The sequence below is a fragment of the Hippocampus zosterae genome, chromosome 7 (genome assembly GCF_025434085.1).
Source record: "Hippocampus zosterae strain Florida chromosome 7, ASM2543408v3, whole genome shotgun sequence".
NCBI classification, from domain to species: Eukaryota; Metazoa; Chordata; class Actinopteri; order Syngnathiformes; family Syngnathidae; genus Hippocampus; species Hippocampus zosterae.
Genome location: NC_067457.1, coordinates 26,374,425 through 26,392,400, shown reverse-complemented (window position 1 = coordinate 26,392,400; position 17,976 = coordinate 26,374,425). Strand labels below are relative to the sequence as shown.

Sequence of the window (17,976 nt, the reverse complement as noted above, 5' to 3'; positions counted from 1 at the left end):
CTCGCGAGACTTTCAATCACTCCAGAGTACAGTGCCGAAACGTGTCGTTTCCATCAATATAAATACGTTCAGGAATTGTTGAACTATTATTCTTTTAAATCTTCATATATTTATACAGGTTTTCAATTTCCTACCCAGTTGTCCACATTGCTGTTGACCGCATTTTTAAAACGACAGATAAAATTAACAATGAATACACTGTTGTCATTGCAGACACAGGCGTACAGTAACTGCACTTTATACTGTAACACTCGTTTATTCCATTACATTTTATTTGATGATGTCCCGTTCCTCTCATATTTCAACAAAGGAATCTCAGAAATACACCTGCTCTTCTATTCTGGAAAAGACACATTGCTTTGTAACAATAACGGGACAAATTGACTCTAAATTGGCCCAAAGATAAAGTTGCGACGAGTAATTGGTGTGTTAGTTTTATTGGCACATTGGCCCCCATCTGTAAAGATGATTTTTGATTTGTTTTAATGAGACATAAGCAAATTGGTGCACTGAAGCCTAACCTACAGCTTTCACCTTGCAGTCCCCCGAGCCCCAGTTTGAGAACGACAAACATAACTACATGAATAGGATGCCAGAGAGTATTTGAGGGCCATAGGACTTTATTGACATTTCCATGACACAAGGAGACCCAAACAAAAAAAACCCACATTATTTATTCTTAAATACTTTGTGAACAACACAAGCATTCGTATGCATCATGTGGCAATGAGACACAGGAATGCAACCCGCAAGAATGAAGGGCATGCGGACATTTTAAGCGCTGGCCTGCTTTTGTTCTTGAAATTGGGCGATTCGGCTTTCCATGAGCGGCCTGAAATGTCGAATCAAGCCCTGAAACAAGAAGAGGAACTCACGGTTGATAAGATGGCGGGCGCCGAGCACTTTAGGCTGCTACGTTAGCTTCTCGTGCTAACTGTCAGTTCGCAGCAGCCCGATGCAAGCCATGTCAGGAAATCAAAATAGATTGCGCCGAACGGGAAATTGTATTTGGAGACGAAGCCCGACATCGTTAGCCACCACATGCTCGTCACTAGAGTGCAGTTGGTCATTTCCGTGGCGCTTACCTGTACGGGCCAGGCAGCGCCGTCTCCCAGGGCACAGATGGTGTGGCCTTCGATCTGCTTGCTGATCTCCCAGATCATGTCGATCTCCGACTGCCGCGCGTCGCCTTGCACGAAACGCCACATCATGTCGTTCATCCAGTCCACTCCTTCACGAGCGAGAAGGAATTGAGCCACGCCGTCAAAGAATGCCGTGTCAGTTACGTATGATGGGAAAAGGGACCTTCTCTGCAAGGCGTGCACTGGCCACAACTCTCGTGCTTGTAGAACTCAATCAGGCGGGCGATGGCTCTGATGATGTCCGTCTGGAAAAAAACACGGCCCCGCCCCAAATTGTCAACGTCGAATATGATCAGAAGACGCTTGTTGAAACGGGGCAAAACGCACAGATTTGTCCATGACGATGAGCGCCGCCGTGCCCAGTCCGGTCTGAGCCTGGACGAGGCCGTCAAAGTCCATCAGCACCTCCTCGCACACCTTCTTGGGGATGAGCGGAGTGGAGGAGCCACCGGGGATCACGGCCAACAGGTTGTCCCATCCGCCGCGAACGCCGCCTGTCTCACAAAGGGTAGTTCGGGGGGGGTTATATTAATATGTAGCTCTGTGGCGCTCCGACGTCAAGGTCGAAAGAGCGAGGCCCCCGACGTACCCGCGTGCCTCTCGATGAGATCCTTCAAGGGGATGGACATCTCCTCTTCGACGGTGCACGGGTGGTTGACGTGGCCGGAGATGTTGAAGAGCTTGGTGCCCGAGTTCCTCTCCCGGCCGAAACCCAGAAACCAGGTGCCTCCGCGTCGGCAGATGGTGGGCGCCACGGCGACCGTCTCCACGTTGGCCACCGTCGTGGGACAGCCAAACACGCCTTCGCCACAGAAGTAAGCGGGGGCGCCGTGCCGAAAAAGGCTTTGTGTTCAATGGCGCACTTTCTGTGTGAAGACTCACCGACGTCGGCAGGAAACGGGGGCTTGAGGCGGGGCTTGCCCTGCTTCCCCTCCAGTGACTCGATGAGCGCCGTCTCCTCGCCGCAGATGTAGGCGCCGGCGCCGCGCATCACAAACACGTCAAAGTCGTAGCCCGAGCCGCACGCGTTCCTGCCGACGAGCCCCGCCGCGTAGGCCTCGTTGATGGCCACCTGCGCACGTCACGTTCACGCTTCAGACGCTCAAAGGCACTTGCTTTCGGCCGCAAGAGGAACGGAAGCGCTTCCTTTTCCCCTTTCCTTCGACGTGTCTTTCAAAGGCTCGGTCATTTTAACATTTAACGAGTGTTTGCCTTCTCGTTCCAAGTCAAGCGTGAATTCAATCTTTGTTCATCGAGTCGAGAAAACTTTTGCAACGTCTGACAGGAATTCCTTTCCGTCGTTTATTACATGAGGCCCTCTGCGACGAAAAGAGCCGAGCACGACGCCCTTCTGGAACGTCAGAGGCGTGTGATCCCACCTGCAGGTTGGAGGACTCGTTGTAGAACTCCCCGCGGATGTAGATGTAGGCGGCGCGGGCCCCCATGGCCCTGCCGGCAACCAGGCAGCCCTCCACCAGCTTGTGGGGATCGTTCCTCATGATCTCCCGGTCTTTGCACGTGCCCGGCTCGCCTTCGTCAGCGTTCACCACCAGATACTTCGGTCTGGGAGGGCGACAAAATTGCTTTCTTTGTTCCATTGAGAAATGACGCGACGACCTTCCTTTTGAGGGAAGGCATTCGACGGCATCGTAGGGCATTCGGGAAGCGCGTACCTTCGGAATTGCTCCACACACAGTCAATAAATGCAATGCAAATATGTAGAGGGTGATTGTTTTGGAAGTGTGTTCCCGACCTGCCGTCGCTGGGCTTGTTCATGAAACTCCACTTCATGCCGGTGGGGAAACCCGCGCCTCCTCTCCCGCGCAGGCCCGACACCTTGATCTCATTGAGAATCCAGTCCACGCCCTTGAGAAGGATCTCCTTGGTCTTGTACCAGTCGCCGCGCTTCAAGGCGCCATTCAGCCTAAAGTGCATTCGCTCAAATTAACCAAAGAATGTCATGTGCACGGGACACGGCTTGTGCAGATCTCACTTCCAGTCGTGACGGCCGTAGAGGTTTGTGAATATTCTGTCCTCATCTGCCAGTGGCCCAAATGTGGTTTTCTTAGGAGGGGTCTGCGGCAAAATCGGACAGATATATTAAAAGTGTTTGAGGTTGGCCTCATTTCGGTCGAAACTTATACAGACGTTACCTGTGCGGTGCTGTTGAATCGGACAACGGCGGCTTGACCGAGCGCCGCCGGGGCACGTGCCACGCCGCTCGCGACAGCCCGAGACAGGGACAGCATCCTTGGGAAGTCAAGAATTGGAATCGTTCCGTAACTTTGACTTTGTTTTCAAATGCTTTTCGTGTCTGTTTAAAACACTGTTTGCATTATAGACACAGTAAGGACACCCCTAAATTTTTGAACAGTAGTGTATGATTTCGCCACACGCACATAAAGCTGATCTTTAAAACATTGTGACACTTTAAAGTTTTGATTGGTAATGTATACAGGCACGGTATGCAGTTTACCAATAGCACATAAAAATTCGGGATGCATAACTTATAAATAAAGGATATCTTATCTTATCTTAATGAGACACCTGTCAAAACAAAAGGCAGCGTCGTGGGGCCGAATTCAATGTAAAACGCGACAGATGTGATGTCCACATTCAGCTCAGTAGGATATCATATAACTCCACCAAATCATTCAAACTCATACATTTTGATGTGCTGTATTACCTTGTCACTTACATAACACACCTTATGGGCAAGTTTGTTATGCAGGTGAGCTCGTCCAAAATGTCGAGTCCCAACACCATGCTGACAAAACACGTCCGATATTGAGCAATTGTATCCACGTGCAAACAGTGCGTGTACGTGTACGTGCATGATATAAACGTATCGATCCGGTGACCTCCAGGCTAGCGGCGCCACAGCTAGCGTTAGCCTGTGATGCTCGGCTGGCTCGCTCTCATAACCTTGCCCGCGTCACGAGTTCAGACGAGAAATGGCGACAACGCGTCCAAACAAGCACACGCTACGAACTCGGTTATTTATAAATAACACGGAATAAGAGCGCACGAGGCTAAGCGGGAAAATGTTGCGTACACTAAAGTAAGCCACCACATACCTGCTCTCGGTGCAGAGTTTATGAAATCAAACCGGAAGCGCCGTTCACGTTCCGGAAGTACACGCTTACGTCATCGAATGGGCGACGAAGGATTTATTTAGGATATATTTTCGAGCGATTCTCGGATGTCGCCGTTTTGAAAGATGTCTTATCTGTATTTTTTTTATATTTCTACTATTGTTATGTTTGAAAATATAATACCTGTAAAGGTACTCCGCATGACCGGAGGGTGGGGGTGACTCACGCTCGTAACATGTTGACGTCAATAAATCGGCCACGACGGATTCATTTTTTTATGATTACCCCCATATATATTTTACTTATGAATTATGGATTGGCTTTTGTATGCATTAACAACCCCCTGTGGTTCACTGAAACTCTTTATTATTTTGACATAGTCAATGATAAATAGAGGAAGTGATGCTCATGTTGCATGAGGTTGTCCTCATCAGGAAATTATTGAATTTGTATATTTAAAGGTCTTGCCATTTGCTTTGATCAAAGTCGTATTGTATTTAGCTTGATGATTTCAATCACAAATCTACCATTCTGAAGCTACCGCCAATGACCAGAAGCGGGTCCCAAGCCCCTGAGCGGACGAGCCGTTGATTTCCCCGCGTCACAGTATTTTTGATTGACTTCAATCAATTAGAAATGGCATTCTCCACCCCTGCAAACGGAGAGGTAGTTTTCTTCTCGTTAATTCAAATGTTAATGTACCGCCATTGTCATCAATAAATCCACAATGAAAACGAATCCATCCATCCAACATGCAACAATCCGCAGTTTCTCCAAATAAAACTTGCCCATCCCAACCGGAGGAGAAATCCATCTTTTTGGGGGACGAGCACCGGCCCGATTGAAAATGGTTGCAGTTTGCATATAGGTAGTGGAACTTGATCTGAACTACTCCTAAAACGGCTGCCCCACGCCTGGTGCGCGCAATGAGTACAAGCAGCGAGCACAGTTGAAGCGACGACAGCGCCGCAGCCGAGGATGGATGACGGAGCCAAAGCCGTTGAAAGGACGGCTAACCTACTGCGCAACGAGGCTTCGCGAGCACTTTTGGAGACGCGTGCGAAGAAGGCGCGTCATTGTACTTTAGCGCACCTCAGACTCGGTCAGAAGACACCCCGAGGATGTTTTGGAGCCAGAGATGCAGAAGGGCTGTCGTGGTCATTTTTGTTCACGCTAGACGGCTATAGCCGTGGCCGTCCCTAGGAACCTCCCGCGTTTTATCGGGATCTTTTGGGAAGATGCGGTGAAGGGATGGATAAAAGCTTTCGCCCACGGTAGACGGGTCCGTCGGACCGCCCTTGAAGTCGGTCTGAGGACAGACGTTTCCTTTGAGTTTAGACGCACGCGGACGGGATCGGAGCCGGCACTTTGGCGCTCGCTCACTCGACGGGCGCGGTGACGGTCTCGAGTTGCGGTGACGCCGAGCGCGCTCGAGATGCGCCGCGGGCCAAACGCGTCATCGCAACTCAAATGGCCGGTCAGCATCGACGGCGGAGAGAAAGCGAAGCGGTCCTTCCGAAAGAAGTTGTTGACTGCGCTTGTGTGCGAAAACAGGAAGCAGCCGGCGAAGGCGCGCGGGCTGCTCTTTGATAACGAAAGCGCAAACTCGGCAGCTTTTGTCTGTTTTTGGCAAAGGCCGTTCGCTGGGAGGAGGAAGAGCGCTTTCCACAAACTCGGCAGGGTGCGCGTGATCCTTCTTTTGTCCGCGCTCAGCACTTTTTGGGATTGTTTTTTCCCCCCCGGAATCACCCGATAAGAAGTCGCCTTCCGCGTTGACGGCCGTGTCAAGAGGAGCTCAGAAAAAGAGCAAGTCGCGCAGCACGCGAACAAGAAGACATCTTTGAAAGCGTTTTTCTTTTTCGACTGCGCTTTGTTTCGACTTGAAGCGTACGCCTCCGTCAGTTAATTTCAGCGTCTACGTTTTCTCTGCAGAACGGATGGATTTGATTTCCATCTCAGTTTTTTACATCCTTTTTAGCCGCCGTAGTCGTGAGACTGGTCAACGGCAAATTTGAATGGGAGATAGCTGCGATTGCCCGTTTAAAAAAAACAAACGTGGATTTGGGATTTGGAGACTTTCCAACACGGCTGAAGCACTAAACGTTGGCGAGATTTGATGAGAAGAGAAGGGGGTGGGGGGGGGGTGAAAAAGAGCCGGGTGATGCGATGACAGAATGCGGCGCGACATCAAGGTGTCTAGCGGGCCATGCAAGCCTCTCATCGTTGCGGTTGTTATGTTGACGGCTGCGGTATTTTCTGTTGACGCGCCACAGTAGCGTCGGTCACAGTCAATGGGAATCGGATGCATACGCCGCAGCCACATGCCTCCGTGTGGCTAGTCTGTGGTGTATGTTCAGCAGATTGTCTCCCGGGTGCTCAGACTTGCCCCAACCCTCCTCTCAAAGTTTGAGCGGAAAAGTGAGGGCTGGGCTCCCCGCCCTCCCCGCCCTCCCCGCCCCGGGTCAATATAAGCAGTCTGCATGTCAACTTGTTGCATTTTAGGTCTTGCAAGAAAGAAGAAAAACGACTCACTCCAGCCATGACTTGGATTGGACTTCTTCAAGGACTCGGAATTCTCCTGATGGCCTCCCAATGGCATCTCAGAGGTAATGCCAATTAGTTGTGAATTTCCTCCAGGATAATCCATCTTGCCCGTTTGTCCAGCGGAGTCCAGAGAAGTGGAGGTGCCGTTCCCGCCGGCCCGGCCCACGGCGCTCAACCTGCCCGCCGTCTGCAGCCAAGGTCAGGGCCGCCCCAGGTACCCGGAGAGCTTCTTCCCAAGGAGCGGGGCGGGACACTTAAGGCGCCGCGCCAAGGCCATCAACCGGCTGGAGTCGTGGTACGCTCACCGCTGCTGTCTGGACGCGGAGGACAGGGACGCCGCCGTCCTTTGCTGCGCGAGGCAAGCGGTGAGTCAAACGCGACATCGGATAACATCGGCTAAGAAGACGGAGGCTTGAGGTCTGGCTTTTGCTATTATTTGCTGTGCGTTCAAAAAGAAAAAAAAAGGGCAGCTGTCAATATGACTTTTTAATTTCGCCCGGATTTTCGCATTTCAAGGATTAAGCGGTTCGGAAAATGGATGCATGGAAAGACATGAGGAACTGACAAACAAAGCGACAAAAAAAATACACGTTTGTTCAATCCGTGACCTTTGCTTTGTGGGTCTTCTCTCCGGATGACACGATGAGACTCTGAGCTCATTTCTTTCCCCATGTTTGCTTTCAGTGGAAGCAGGCGCTCGGCCAGTTCTGCATCGAGGAGTTCGGAACCATGACGGCGCACTACGAGTGCTGCAGGAAGCGAGGGGACGAACGCTGGACCTGCTTTGACAGCGAACTGCCAAACCCGGACTACCTTGCCACGCCGGGCTACGTCGCACCCACGATGCCCGTCGAGCCCGACTTTGTCTTCGACCCAATTGCTTGCTGAAGGTACAGAAAGTTTTAGAAAGAAATGATGAACAATCATGCAAAAAAAAAAAAAAACATTTGAATTTTTCCACAGGTGTTCGGAAGAGAAGTGCTTTCAGACAACCGGAGGGATTGATCCTGACCAAGTATTACCAAATAAGTCATATTTTGAACTTTTCTTTTGTAAATAAAAAGATATGATGACCACTGTGCGCTGTCACCGCAGTCTATCGCTGCAATCTATGATATGTCCACAAGAGGGCCCTGTTTTCATGGGAAAAGTTGTGGGAAGGACGCGTCTTGTTTACAGTTTATCACGAATTGGAAGTTGTACCAGAAAGCTTAATAAACGCTTTAATAAGTTCCCACTGTGACCTGTGATTTTTTTGGGGGGGGCGAGGGGCGTTCTTTTACAAACGTTGACAGATCGTCAAAACCAAGAGCAGGTGTACGCGCGCTTGCCGAGTTGCAGCCTTCGCCTTCGAAATAAGAGACACGTTTGAACGCTAACATGCACTTTGAACGATACAAATATAATAATGGAGAAATACGTGCATGATACAAATACTTATGAAACAATCTCCCGACTTCACACGTTAATTTGGTACGATAGTTGGCACAATGTGACTCGTGAGTTGGCTCTTATCGATGAACTGTTTATTCTGTAAAACTTTAACCGGAATATTTTTGCTCATTCTGCTTTACTTGACGTACGTCAACAACTTCCGCGTTGCTTCCCCGTTTACGAAGGCGCAATGACAGGATTGTATTTATGCCGCAAAGTACGGCTATTTCATCAACTTAGTTTGCCCATTTATTTTGTTTCCTTGTTTAGTTTATGACGTTTTAGAGCTGCGGTGCGTTTATAAAGTTTGAAGAAGTCTCGGAATGGCCACGGCCGCAGTTCCAGAGGAGCCGCGGGGGCTCCAGAGCCCTGGAAGTAAGTGACGTCAGTGTGAACGCCGAAAGGAAACGATAACGTGTCGATTCCCTCGTCAAACTCCGCTTCTACGTCGTAGCTTTTTGAGTTCTCATCCGCACATTAAAAGAAATAAATGTCTGACTCAAATAAATAGGAGAAGGGGGCCCGCAAAATGTTCCTAAAAAAACTCACTGGTATGGAAAGAGCTCGTACAAGTGAGTCTTTCATTGCTAAAAGTTAACAAGGTGTGTCTGCCTGTTTGGGCCTCAGCCCGGCTGCCCTCCTCCACAGTATGGTTTCTCTTTTAAACCAATGCCATAACAACAATGTGTTTGTTCATTTGTTTTTGTCCCCCCCCCCCCCCTCCCGCCAAACACCTTTACACCGTCTTCCCATTTGTCTCCAGATTCATCCGAGGCCGGGAAAGAGGTAAGAAACGTTGGTGGGATTGATGCAACTCTAATATCATATTATTACTATGTAACTGCCCAAAATTGAATTTTCAGTCAGTACATTTCCATCGAAAAGTATTCACATGAGTTTTTTTTCCTTCCATAGACAGCTCTTGCTGAATCATATTTTGACAATTGCCTGTTTATTCATCCACGGTTCACCTGTAACTGGTATAAATATGTAGGGACTGTCGACACTGCCGACTAAGCTTCGCAATTGTTATTTTTCCTCGGCTGGCCGGCTGCCTGGTTTTCCCGTTTCCTCAAATCTCCTCAAATCTCAACTCCGTTTTAAGCATGGAGCACTTTAAAAACAACTGCAGCTGGAAACACAGTTCTTGAAATGAACATTCTAATCAAATAGAAGACAATTGACAATAAAACAGTCACCAAGTTTAAAACAACCCCCCCCCCCCCCCACCAAAAAAACATCCATCCATCCATTTTCTGATCCGCTTTATCCTCAGAAGGATCGCGGGTATGCCGCAGCCTATCCCAGCTGTCTTGGGGTTGTAGGTGGGGGGGCCCCCCCGAGTGGTTTGGAGGGGAGCAATTGAGGCTCGTCATTCTCCGTACCACAATAGCGTCTCTTTCCTGTGCCCTTACTGTGCAAAACAAGATTGCACATCGAGCAGTATCGATGTGCAATCTTGTTTTGTCGCCGGAACCGCGAGCTCAAGACCTCGAGTGCTCAGCCCGCAGCCCCGCGCTCGTCCTTTGCTCCGACCGTCTCTATAATAGGCCGCTCTCGTGCGACTCTAATTGTCCCACGGGGAGAAAGAAAGTTTTCTGAATCCGAACGACTGCTAGATTCCAGGAATTAGCCCGGCTCCAGTGGTGAAGAAAACCATCGGCCACCGTGGAGTGGATCAGACTGGGGAGACCGTGTACAAAAAGGTGAGAGGAGCATTTGTCCAGCGTCTAGCGCGCTCGCTTTTGAAAACGCCCCGCTCGGGGTTTGCCGAACGAGGCCCGGAATCGGCCGCTTTCCCCGACGACGGATGACGACTCGTTCCATTTTGGACCCGTCGCTCGATTTCGTGCCGTTCGCCGAACAGCGGGCGTCACTTCCAAAAGCGTTTTTGGGGTTGACGCGGGGGACCGGGAAAAGGCATCGGCCGTCGCCGGGGTGCCGGCGTTTCCATCACTTGTTTGCCTTCCAGACACCCTCGTGGGCTCTGCAAGGCGCCATCCAGTTGGGAATCACGCACACCGTGTGCAGCTTGGCTCACAAGTCCGAGCGAGACGTGCTGCTGCAAGACTTTGAGGAGGTGGAGAGCATCTACTTCCCCGGGTGGGTGGCCGCGCGGCCGTGATGTCGCCAGGCGGGCCAACGCGGCGCGTGTCTTTCAAAGACCCGCCCGCGCCATACTGTACGGCACGAACGTAAACGGCGCGGCCAAAAGGCTTTGGTCAAAGAGATGTGTTTTTCTTGGCTGGGAATGCTCCAGTGAAGGCAGCAGCCACACGCCGGCGCACCACTACGGAGACTTCCGGTTCAAGACTTACGCGCCCATCGCCTTCCGCTACTTCAGGGAGATGTTTTGCATCCAGCCCGACGACTACATGGTAGGTGGCATTTTTAGAAAACGGACACTGTTTTCAACTTACGGCGCGCGTCCCGTCGCGTCGCCTCTCAGTGTTCCCTGTGTAGCGAGGACCTGATTGAGCTGTCCAACCCGGGAGCCAGCGGGTCGCTCTTCTACCTCTCCAACGATGACCAGTTCATCATGAAGACGGTGCAGCGCAAGGAAGCCGAGTTTCTGCAGAAGCTCCTCCCCGGATACTTTATGGTGAGACAGAAAAAAAAAAAAATGAAAAGCACGCCGTTCTCCAACCCAAGTGCGTTTAGGTCTTTTTTTTTAAAGATGTCAATCAAAAGGCGTCTCCACACGCAGCAACTTTCTGCTCCTCGCCGTTTTGCAGAACCTGAACCAGAACAAGCGAACCCTGCTCCCCAAGTTCTACGGTCTCTACTGCATCCAGGCAAACGGCACCAACATCCGCATCGTGGTCATGAACAACCTGCTGCCCTCCTCGGTGCGGCTGCACCTCAAGTTCGACCTGAAGGGCTCCACGTACAACCGCCGGGCCTCGTCCAAGGAACGGGCCAAGCCCTTGCCCACCTTCAAGGACCTGGACTTTCTGCAGGACATGCCCGACGGGATGCTGCTGGACGCCGACATGTACAACGCCTTCTGCAAGACCGTCCAGCGGGACTGCCTGGTGAGAGTCGCGCGCGGCGGGGGGTTATCCGGGGGGGCCGGAACAACTTTTCTGGGAAACGTTGCAAATCGGCATCTTTGGACCGAGAGACAAATAAAGTATCGGGCCAATCTCCTCGCTTGCTTCCTACCCACATTGACTTGGGTGAAAGAGATTTTTTGGGGGGAATTAGACGAGTGCCAAAATGAAGCAGAAAGCCCCATTTCTTTTTTTTCATGGCTTTGGCTCGAGCACAAAACTATTCGCAAGCAATCACCAATGCGGCTTTTCTTTTTCTCCCCCGTCCGCAAGGTGCTGCAAAGTTTCAAGATCATGGACTACAGCCTCCTGCTCGGGATTCACGTCACGGATGGGGCCGGCGGAGAGACGGCGCCGACGGAGCCGGCGGCGGAGAGGAGGAAGCCGCACAACCAGAAGTTCCTGTACAGCACGCCCATGGAGGCCATCCAGGCCGAGGCCAGGGGCCCCGGCTCGCCGGGAAGCCACGACCCGTGAGCGTCCGGCCGTCGCGCATTTCCCCCGTGGGAGACTTTGCCGCGGAAAGGGGATGGCTGGGGAGAGTTTGACAAACGTCCCGCCGGAGTTATCAACCCGTTGGAAGCAGCCAACGATTCGGCTCGCTCGTTACTTCTTGTTTTTATTTTCCAAAGTTTTTTCCACATTTGTCAAACAAGTGACAGCGATCAAAGCTCAAACTATTTGGCTCATTCAGGACATCCATCCACTTTCTGTTCAACATGAAATGCCCCCGAGGGAAAAAGAAATTGCGAATCCCACATTTTTTTTCCCCTTATTTGTCAACGGATACGAAGCATTCCAGCATCGATTGTGTTGGGCTCGTCGCTTTCCCCGAATCCACACCGCGGGACGTTTGCCACGAGGAAAAAAAAATCTCATGGAAAAGAATCGACAAATCTAACTCCGAAAAGTCTTTTGGATGAATTTGGAATTCATCCTCCGGCATTTCACTCTCATTTGATTTGCCAGCACGGGAGGGATTCCGGCACGCAATTCCAAAGGCCAAAGACTCCTGATCTACATCGGCATCATTGACATTCTGCAGTCCTACAGGTGAGCGCCGCTTCGGGCTCCGCTTTGTACTTTGATCGTCAACGTGGCTATGATGGCTCCACGCCTCGTCTCGCAGATTCGTCAAGATGCTGGAGCACACGTGGAAATCTCTGGTTCAAGACGCGGTACGTTTGCGACAGCCGAGTCCTAAACGATAGACCGCAGCCGTTGAGTTGTCATCCCTCTTTCAGGACACGGTGTCGGTGCATCGACCGGATTTCTACGCCGATCGATTCCAGAAGTTCATGTGCAACACCGTCTTCAAAAGAGTCCAATGTAAGAACCTCGTGAATATTACATCTGTATTTACTCGACTGCGGATGGGAGGGCCATCCCGTCTTTGTCAGAAACATTTGTTCCCCATCACGTAAGATGGTTACTTCTGCTCACGGCAAACATCTACGCCATGCGTTCCCGGATGGGGACGGCCGTTTTGGTTACGCTAAAGGGTTCGGATGGGCTCAGCGGCCGACTCTTTCACGTCGCCGTTCGAACCGCGGTGTCAATAAAGTGAGCTCATTCCACCGATTCCATATTTCATGATGGGGGGGGCGGGGGCACTCATTTTTTTTTTTTGTACCTGGCCATTTAAACCATCAAATGTTATTCTAGTGAAGACGTCGCCATCCAAGAGGCGCCACAGTACTCTAAGGAAGTCCGACGGTGCCGCAGCTCAGCCGGCAGAACAGGGCGGCAGCCAGAATCAGAACCAGCGGCTCGTTGTACAGGATGAGAACCAGCAGCCCGTAGCAAAGGATGTGAAAAGCTCAACGGGCAAAGAGGACGCAGGGCAGGACAATGGTAAGAAGAACTACAAGTGTGAGGATGCTCGTTTGTGCTGCTGCGTCCAGAGCTTCCGGCACGTTCCGGCATGTCAACGTGTTGGAATGTTTCATTCGCGTACAGTATTTCAGCGCGTGTGGAAAATCAGCTCACGCTAATCGCTGAATTCATGTTCGAACAGTGATCTCAACTTTTTTGTTTGTTTGTTTTTAAATCCAGGGCAGTATATCTCTTTGGTTAGGGTTATATTTATTGGGTTGTATGTATTTAACTGCTAAATACAAGGCATTTGCACTCAATCTTTAAGGACCTTTTGTAAAACATTTCGGTACAATTTTTATTTACTACTTTTGTTTTCCTACATTTAAGCAAGTTGTTCATCTTGAAAAGGGTGGCTCACAATAATATTCAATATGATTTGTAATACATTGAAGGCCTGTAATTTTACGCTCATGATGATGGTACTTGGAGAAGCGCATCTATTTGGGTGGTGTAAAAGGAGCATTGCGATGTTGTCTTGTTTGCCACATTCCCCGATAAGTCGTCTTCTTTCTTTGTTGTGCAGGGTTAACGGCTACGCCTGCATCGAATGAGGTGAATGGAACGTCCTGAAAACAACTCTCGATGGAAGTGGTGCCAAACATATATGCATCTATATTTTGGGGATGCCATTCTCAGCTGCACTTTGATTCCCTTTGGCTTCGTTCCGCATCTCAGTGGAATTCTTGGACTTGTAACCAAGGATGGTTCTCATTCTCAATTTAGCATTTTTAAGTGTATTTTAAAGACTTGCTGAATGACTTTGGGAGGAGAAATACCACCCTTGTGCTGTGGATGGAACAAACCATCGCAAATTGACATGGAAAAAGTGCCAAGTGACACAGTTAGAGCCACCAAAAATGATCTGTACATTGAAAATAATTGATGCTAATGTCTCATTTCTATTTTCCAGAGTGTGTTTACACAATCTTAATACTCTGGTGATGTTACGCAATACACTGTACAAAAAGTAACCATGAGGATGAGTTATTTATACAATGCACGTTTTGTATGCTCGTTATATTTTCAGGATTTGGAAATGGTGCAATACATTCAGTTCATTGAAAAGATTGTATTATGGTGACAAAAAAAACACTATGTGGGTGCTTTACTATTTTATCCTTTATCACATACCTTATGGACCAAAATCCTAACCTGTATTCATGACAGTGTCTGTTACGGTATGGTATTTTCGCTGTCTGTTGAATTTTAATCAATCCTTTGTAAATAAAATTGCCTTTGCTAAATTTTGTTATTTTTTAGCTTGTCACAAAAGAGACTATATTTTACGATTCAATTGTATTATTATTTAAATGGTATGTCAACTCTATTTCTTTAAGCAAAAACATTTTTAAAATGTTAAATACGAAATAAAATGCCAGGGGCCCCTAACTATGTCCACTTTTTATGACGATTCGTTTGTTTAGACTGGTGACGTGTTAAGTACAAAGACCATCCGCCAATCACATACAAGATGGTCAAAAGCCGGGCCAATTATGGGCCGCCTTGCTCAACTGTCACCCAATGGGCTGTCATCTTACAGAGACCACCGCAAGAATCAACAAGACGTTTCCAAAATGGTGCTCGAAAGTACTATGGTCTGGTAAGAAGCACCTCATTGGTATTTTAACTCTGTTTCCCACCCTCAAACCACCCTCCTCGCGCAACTAACTAATAATCAACGTTTTTTGGGGGAGGGGGTTAATTTTGATGTCCAATGTCCACGTTGAACGGGTGAAAAAATGGCATTCGTAATTTTGACGGCTAGGAGCGGCTGAGTCATTTGCTAGGAGCTAACTATGTTTATTATACCGTCTCATTCGTACGTAATCTACAGTTGAGAGCGTTCAGTATGAAGCCTAACCTAACACTTAAATCAAGTAAGTCACTGCCAAATCTGTAAGAATAAGCTCATCCTTGCTAATCTTAGCAAATTCGAAGGGGCCCAACTTCAAAGGACCGTTTTGTGTATAAAGGCTGAAATTAGTGAAATTGTCGAAATATACAGTATATATATATATATATATATATACACACACGTCGCCCACCTTTTCCGCCCCTACAATATACCTAAAAGAAAGTGTTTTCCTCTCATATAATACACTTATACTCATAAGACTCTCTCGAAAAGATCCTTTTCATTCCCACAAAAATGTACGAGTATTAAATTATTTTTATAATAATAATATTTATTATTAATAATTTAATTTATTTAAATACTTGTACTAAAACTCATATACCGGCTAAACAAATGGTTTGTTCGTTACCGTCACCAGTGTGGACAACAGCGAGTATATGCGAAATGGTGACTTTCTACCCACGAGACTGCAGGCTCAGCAAGATGCCGTTAACATCGTTTGTCACTCGAAAACACGCAGCAACCCCGAGAACAACGTGGGCCTCATCACCATGGCCAAGTAAGAAAGCCTCAAAATGGCTCCCAAACCGGATATTTTTGGAGGGGGCTCGCCAATCCATGTACAGTGGATACACTGTAATCGACTGCTTATTTGTCCAAGTAACTGTGAGGTGCTGACCACGCTGACACCAGATTCTGGACGCATTCTGTCCAAACTTCACGCCGTCCAGCCCAGAGGGAACATTTGTTTCTGCACCGGCATTCGAGTGGCTCATGTGTGTATCCCGTTCAAAAAGATAGAACTCTGCTCCAGGATGTGTGTGGGTTTCTGTGCACCGCAATTAAACGGACTGCGTGTTGGCTCTTCCTATGTAGTTGGCCTTAAAGCATCGCCAAGGTAAAAACCACAAGATGCGGATCATCGCCTTTGTGGGGAGTCCCGTGGAGGATAACGAAAAGGAAGTGAGTCCTTGTCTGGCGGCTGTTTTTATTTCTTTAATTCACAACCGATTTTCCAATTAATCTTATTTTGTGTGGTGCAGCTTGTCAAAATGGCAAAGCGCTTGAAAAAGGAGAAGGTGAATGTGGATATTGTCAACTTTGGAGAGGAGGTGAGGAGATTTTTTTTTTTGTCTTGTGTCCTTGAATCATTTTTAATATCATTAACAACTCCAAATGTTTTTTTGATCTACTTTTGGCACAAAATTGGAAAACAAATGCATTTTTCATCTGACTTTGAAGATATTTACAATGTCCAAATAACTCTCTCAAATTGTACCCAAGAGTGTTGATTTACTCAATTGCAGTTTTCAAGTTGGGTAGCAAAAGGACTTTTTTTTTTTTTTACATCCAAACGCTATTCTGAAGGTATGTTATCGTATGGATTCAGGAGTTGAACACAGAGAAGCTTACGGCCTTCATCAACACACTTAACGGCAAGGAAGGCGCGGGCTCTCACCTGGTCACGGTGCCCCCGGGACCCAGTCTGGCCGATGCCCTGCTCTCCTCGCCCATCCTTGCCGGCGAGGGTGGCTCCATGATGGGCCTCGGCGCCAGCGACTTTGAGTTCGGCGTTGACCCCAGTGCCGACCCGGAACTCGCCCTGGTAAGACGAAGCAACGTGATGTCAGTACTTGAGAGAGAGATGGCAGATTTCCTGATGCGTTTGTATGAAATTTCTAAACAGAAATAAAGGTATTTATGTTTATTTTAGTGCTCTGCTTTATTGTCGGATTTATGAACATTAAACCCACACACACTTTATTTTTTTGGTCTCAAGTGAATGCAACATACCAACATTCCAATGACAACATCCCAAACATGTTTGTGTAGGCCTTGCGCGTGTCCATGGAGGAGCAGCGTCAGAGGCAGGAGGAGGAGGCCCGTAGAGCCGCGGCCGCCTCAGTGGCCGAGGGTAGCGTGTCCGTGCCCGCGGCGGATGGTACGTGCGGCCCGTGGCACCTAGCAGAGTAGCGGAAGACATCATCAAATCCCCCTCCCACCTACTTTCAGAATCAGAGGACGCTTTACTGAAGATGTCCGTGTCTCAACCCGAGACGGGCGGCGCCGCGATACCCGACTTCAGCACCATGACTGAGGAGGAGCAGATAGCCTACGCCATGCAGATGTCTCTTGCCGGAGGAGGTCACCTCCACATCCACTACGCTCAACAGAATTGAGGTGAGGCGTGTTGTCCGCAGACCTCAGCAACATGTTTTTTCTCCGTCTTTCCAAATAACAGAGTACAGTAGTGAGATGGACACGGCCGTCCCAATGGAGGCTACAGACTCTGTCAAGGTGAGCGAGGCTATGTCGTTTGGTGTCCTTACACATATATGCAAGTGAATTATGTCATTCCAAGCCCATACAGACGAGCTAATGGCTTTTGCATACTCACTCAGGAGGAAGACGACTACGATGTCATGCAGGACCCAGAGTTCCTGCAGAGCGTCCTGGAGAACCTGCCCGGCGTGGACCCCAACAACGAAGCCATCCGCAACGCCATGGGCTCCCTGGCCTCCCAGACGAGCGGCAAGCCGGATGCCAAAAAAGATGAACAAAAGAAGAAATGAGAGCCGATAAACATTTAGACGTGACGAGATGATCATGAACCGCACGCTGATGTTATCCACGGCCTATTTGTGACACCCCAATAAACGAGCATACATCCATTTCAGTTTTTTGGTCGCACTTTTATTAGGGTTGCCGGTGAGCTGGAGCAGATACCAGCTGGCTAACATGCAAACATACACGTTTTCGGTGGGAGGGAGCCGCTGTACGTGTACGCAGGCGCATGCTAACCACGAGTCCACTATGCTATGTCATACCAACCCGTATTTTTTACTTCAAAAGAATGGAATAATGAATCGAATTTTATGTTAAAATAAATGTTTTCAACTCTGCTTGTGTTTTTCCACATTCTGTATTTAATAACTTTAAAATTTCAAACGAGTGTACAGTGTGTGGTAGGTAAT

General features: G+C 48.8%; 4 protein-coding genes across 5 annotated transcripts; 3 read left to right on the top strand and 1 right to left on the bottom strand.

Moving 5' to 3' along the window:
• Positions 1-600: 600 nt before the first annotated feature.
• On the bottom strand, positions 601-4,277 carry ndufv1 (NADH:ubiquinone oxidoreductase core subunit V1). 2 transcript variants are annotated; one of them, XM_052070166.1, is made up of 11 exons: positions 4,220-4,277; positions 3,296-3,392; positions 3,136-3,218; positions 2,896-3,066; positions 2,522-2,705; positions 2,025-2,214; positions 1,732-1,944; positions 1,470-1,636; positions 1,306-1,387; positions 1,086-1,231; positions 601-852 (listed from the first exon to the last, which is right to left on the bottom strand). In XM_052070166.1, exons 2-11 carry the CDS (start codon positions 3,389-3,391, stop codon positions 775-777), a joined length of 1,410 nt encoding a protein of 469 aa, XP_051926126.1. In that variant the 5' UTR covers position 3,392; positions 4,220-4,277; the 3' UTR covers positions 601-774. The 2 variants fall into 2 exon arrangements, with proteins under 2 accessions (XP_051926126.1, XP_051926125.1); XM_052070165.1 differs by lacking the exon at positions 4,220-4,277 and adding an exon at positions 3,850-3,923.
• Positions 4,278-6,666: 2,389 nt separating this feature from the next.
• Positions 6,667-8,024, top strand: LOC127603711 (extracellular matrix protein 1-like). The gene is made up of 4 exons (XM_052070249.1): positions 6,667-6,843; positions 6,902-7,146; positions 7,466-7,671; positions 7,745-8,024. The coding sequence occupies exons 1-3, from the start codon at positions 6,777-6,779 to the stop codon at positions 7,667-7,669; spliced, it is 516 nt and encodes a 171-aa protein (XP_051926209.1). The 5' UTR covers positions 6,667-6,776; the 3' UTR covers positions 7,670-7,671; positions 7,745-8,024.
• Positions 8,025-8,334: 310 nt separating this feature from the next.
• LOC127603668 (phosphatidylinositol 4-phosphate 5-kinase type-1 alpha-like) lies at positions 8,335-14,390 on the top strand. The gene is made up of 13 exons (XM_052070164.1): positions 8,335-8,590; positions 8,979-9,001; positions 9,835-9,921; positions 10,188-10,318; positions 10,476-10,593; positions 10,665-10,817; positions 10,951-11,250; positions 11,542-11,741; positions 12,238-12,321; positions 12,398-12,446; positions 12,513-12,597; positions 12,934-13,122; positions 13,670-14,390. Exons 1-13 carry the CDS (start codon positions 8,539-8,541, stop codon positions 13,714-13,716), a joined length of 1,518 nt encoding a protein of 505 aa, XP_051926124.1. The 5' UTR covers positions 8,335-8,538; the 3' UTR covers positions 13,717-14,390.
• Positions 14,391-14,648: 258 nt separating this feature from the next.
• psmd4a (proteasome 26S subunit ubiquitin receptor, non-ATPase 4a) lies at positions 14,649-17,678 on the top strand. Its single transcript, XM_052070189.1, has 10 exons — positions 14,649-14,746; positions 15,420-15,560; positions 15,663-15,777; positions 15,878-15,964; positions 16,045-16,113; positions 16,392-16,607; positions 16,835-16,943; positions 17,015-17,146; positions 17,244-17,299; positions 17,404-17,678. The coding sequence occupies exons 1-10, from the start codon at positions 14,721-14,723 to the stop codon at positions 17,572-17,574; spliced, it is 1,122 nt and encodes a 373-aa protein (XP_051926149.1). The 5' UTR covers positions 14,649-14,720; the 3' UTR covers positions 17,575-17,678.
• The last annotated feature ends 298 nt before the right edge of the window (positions 17,679-17,976 follow it).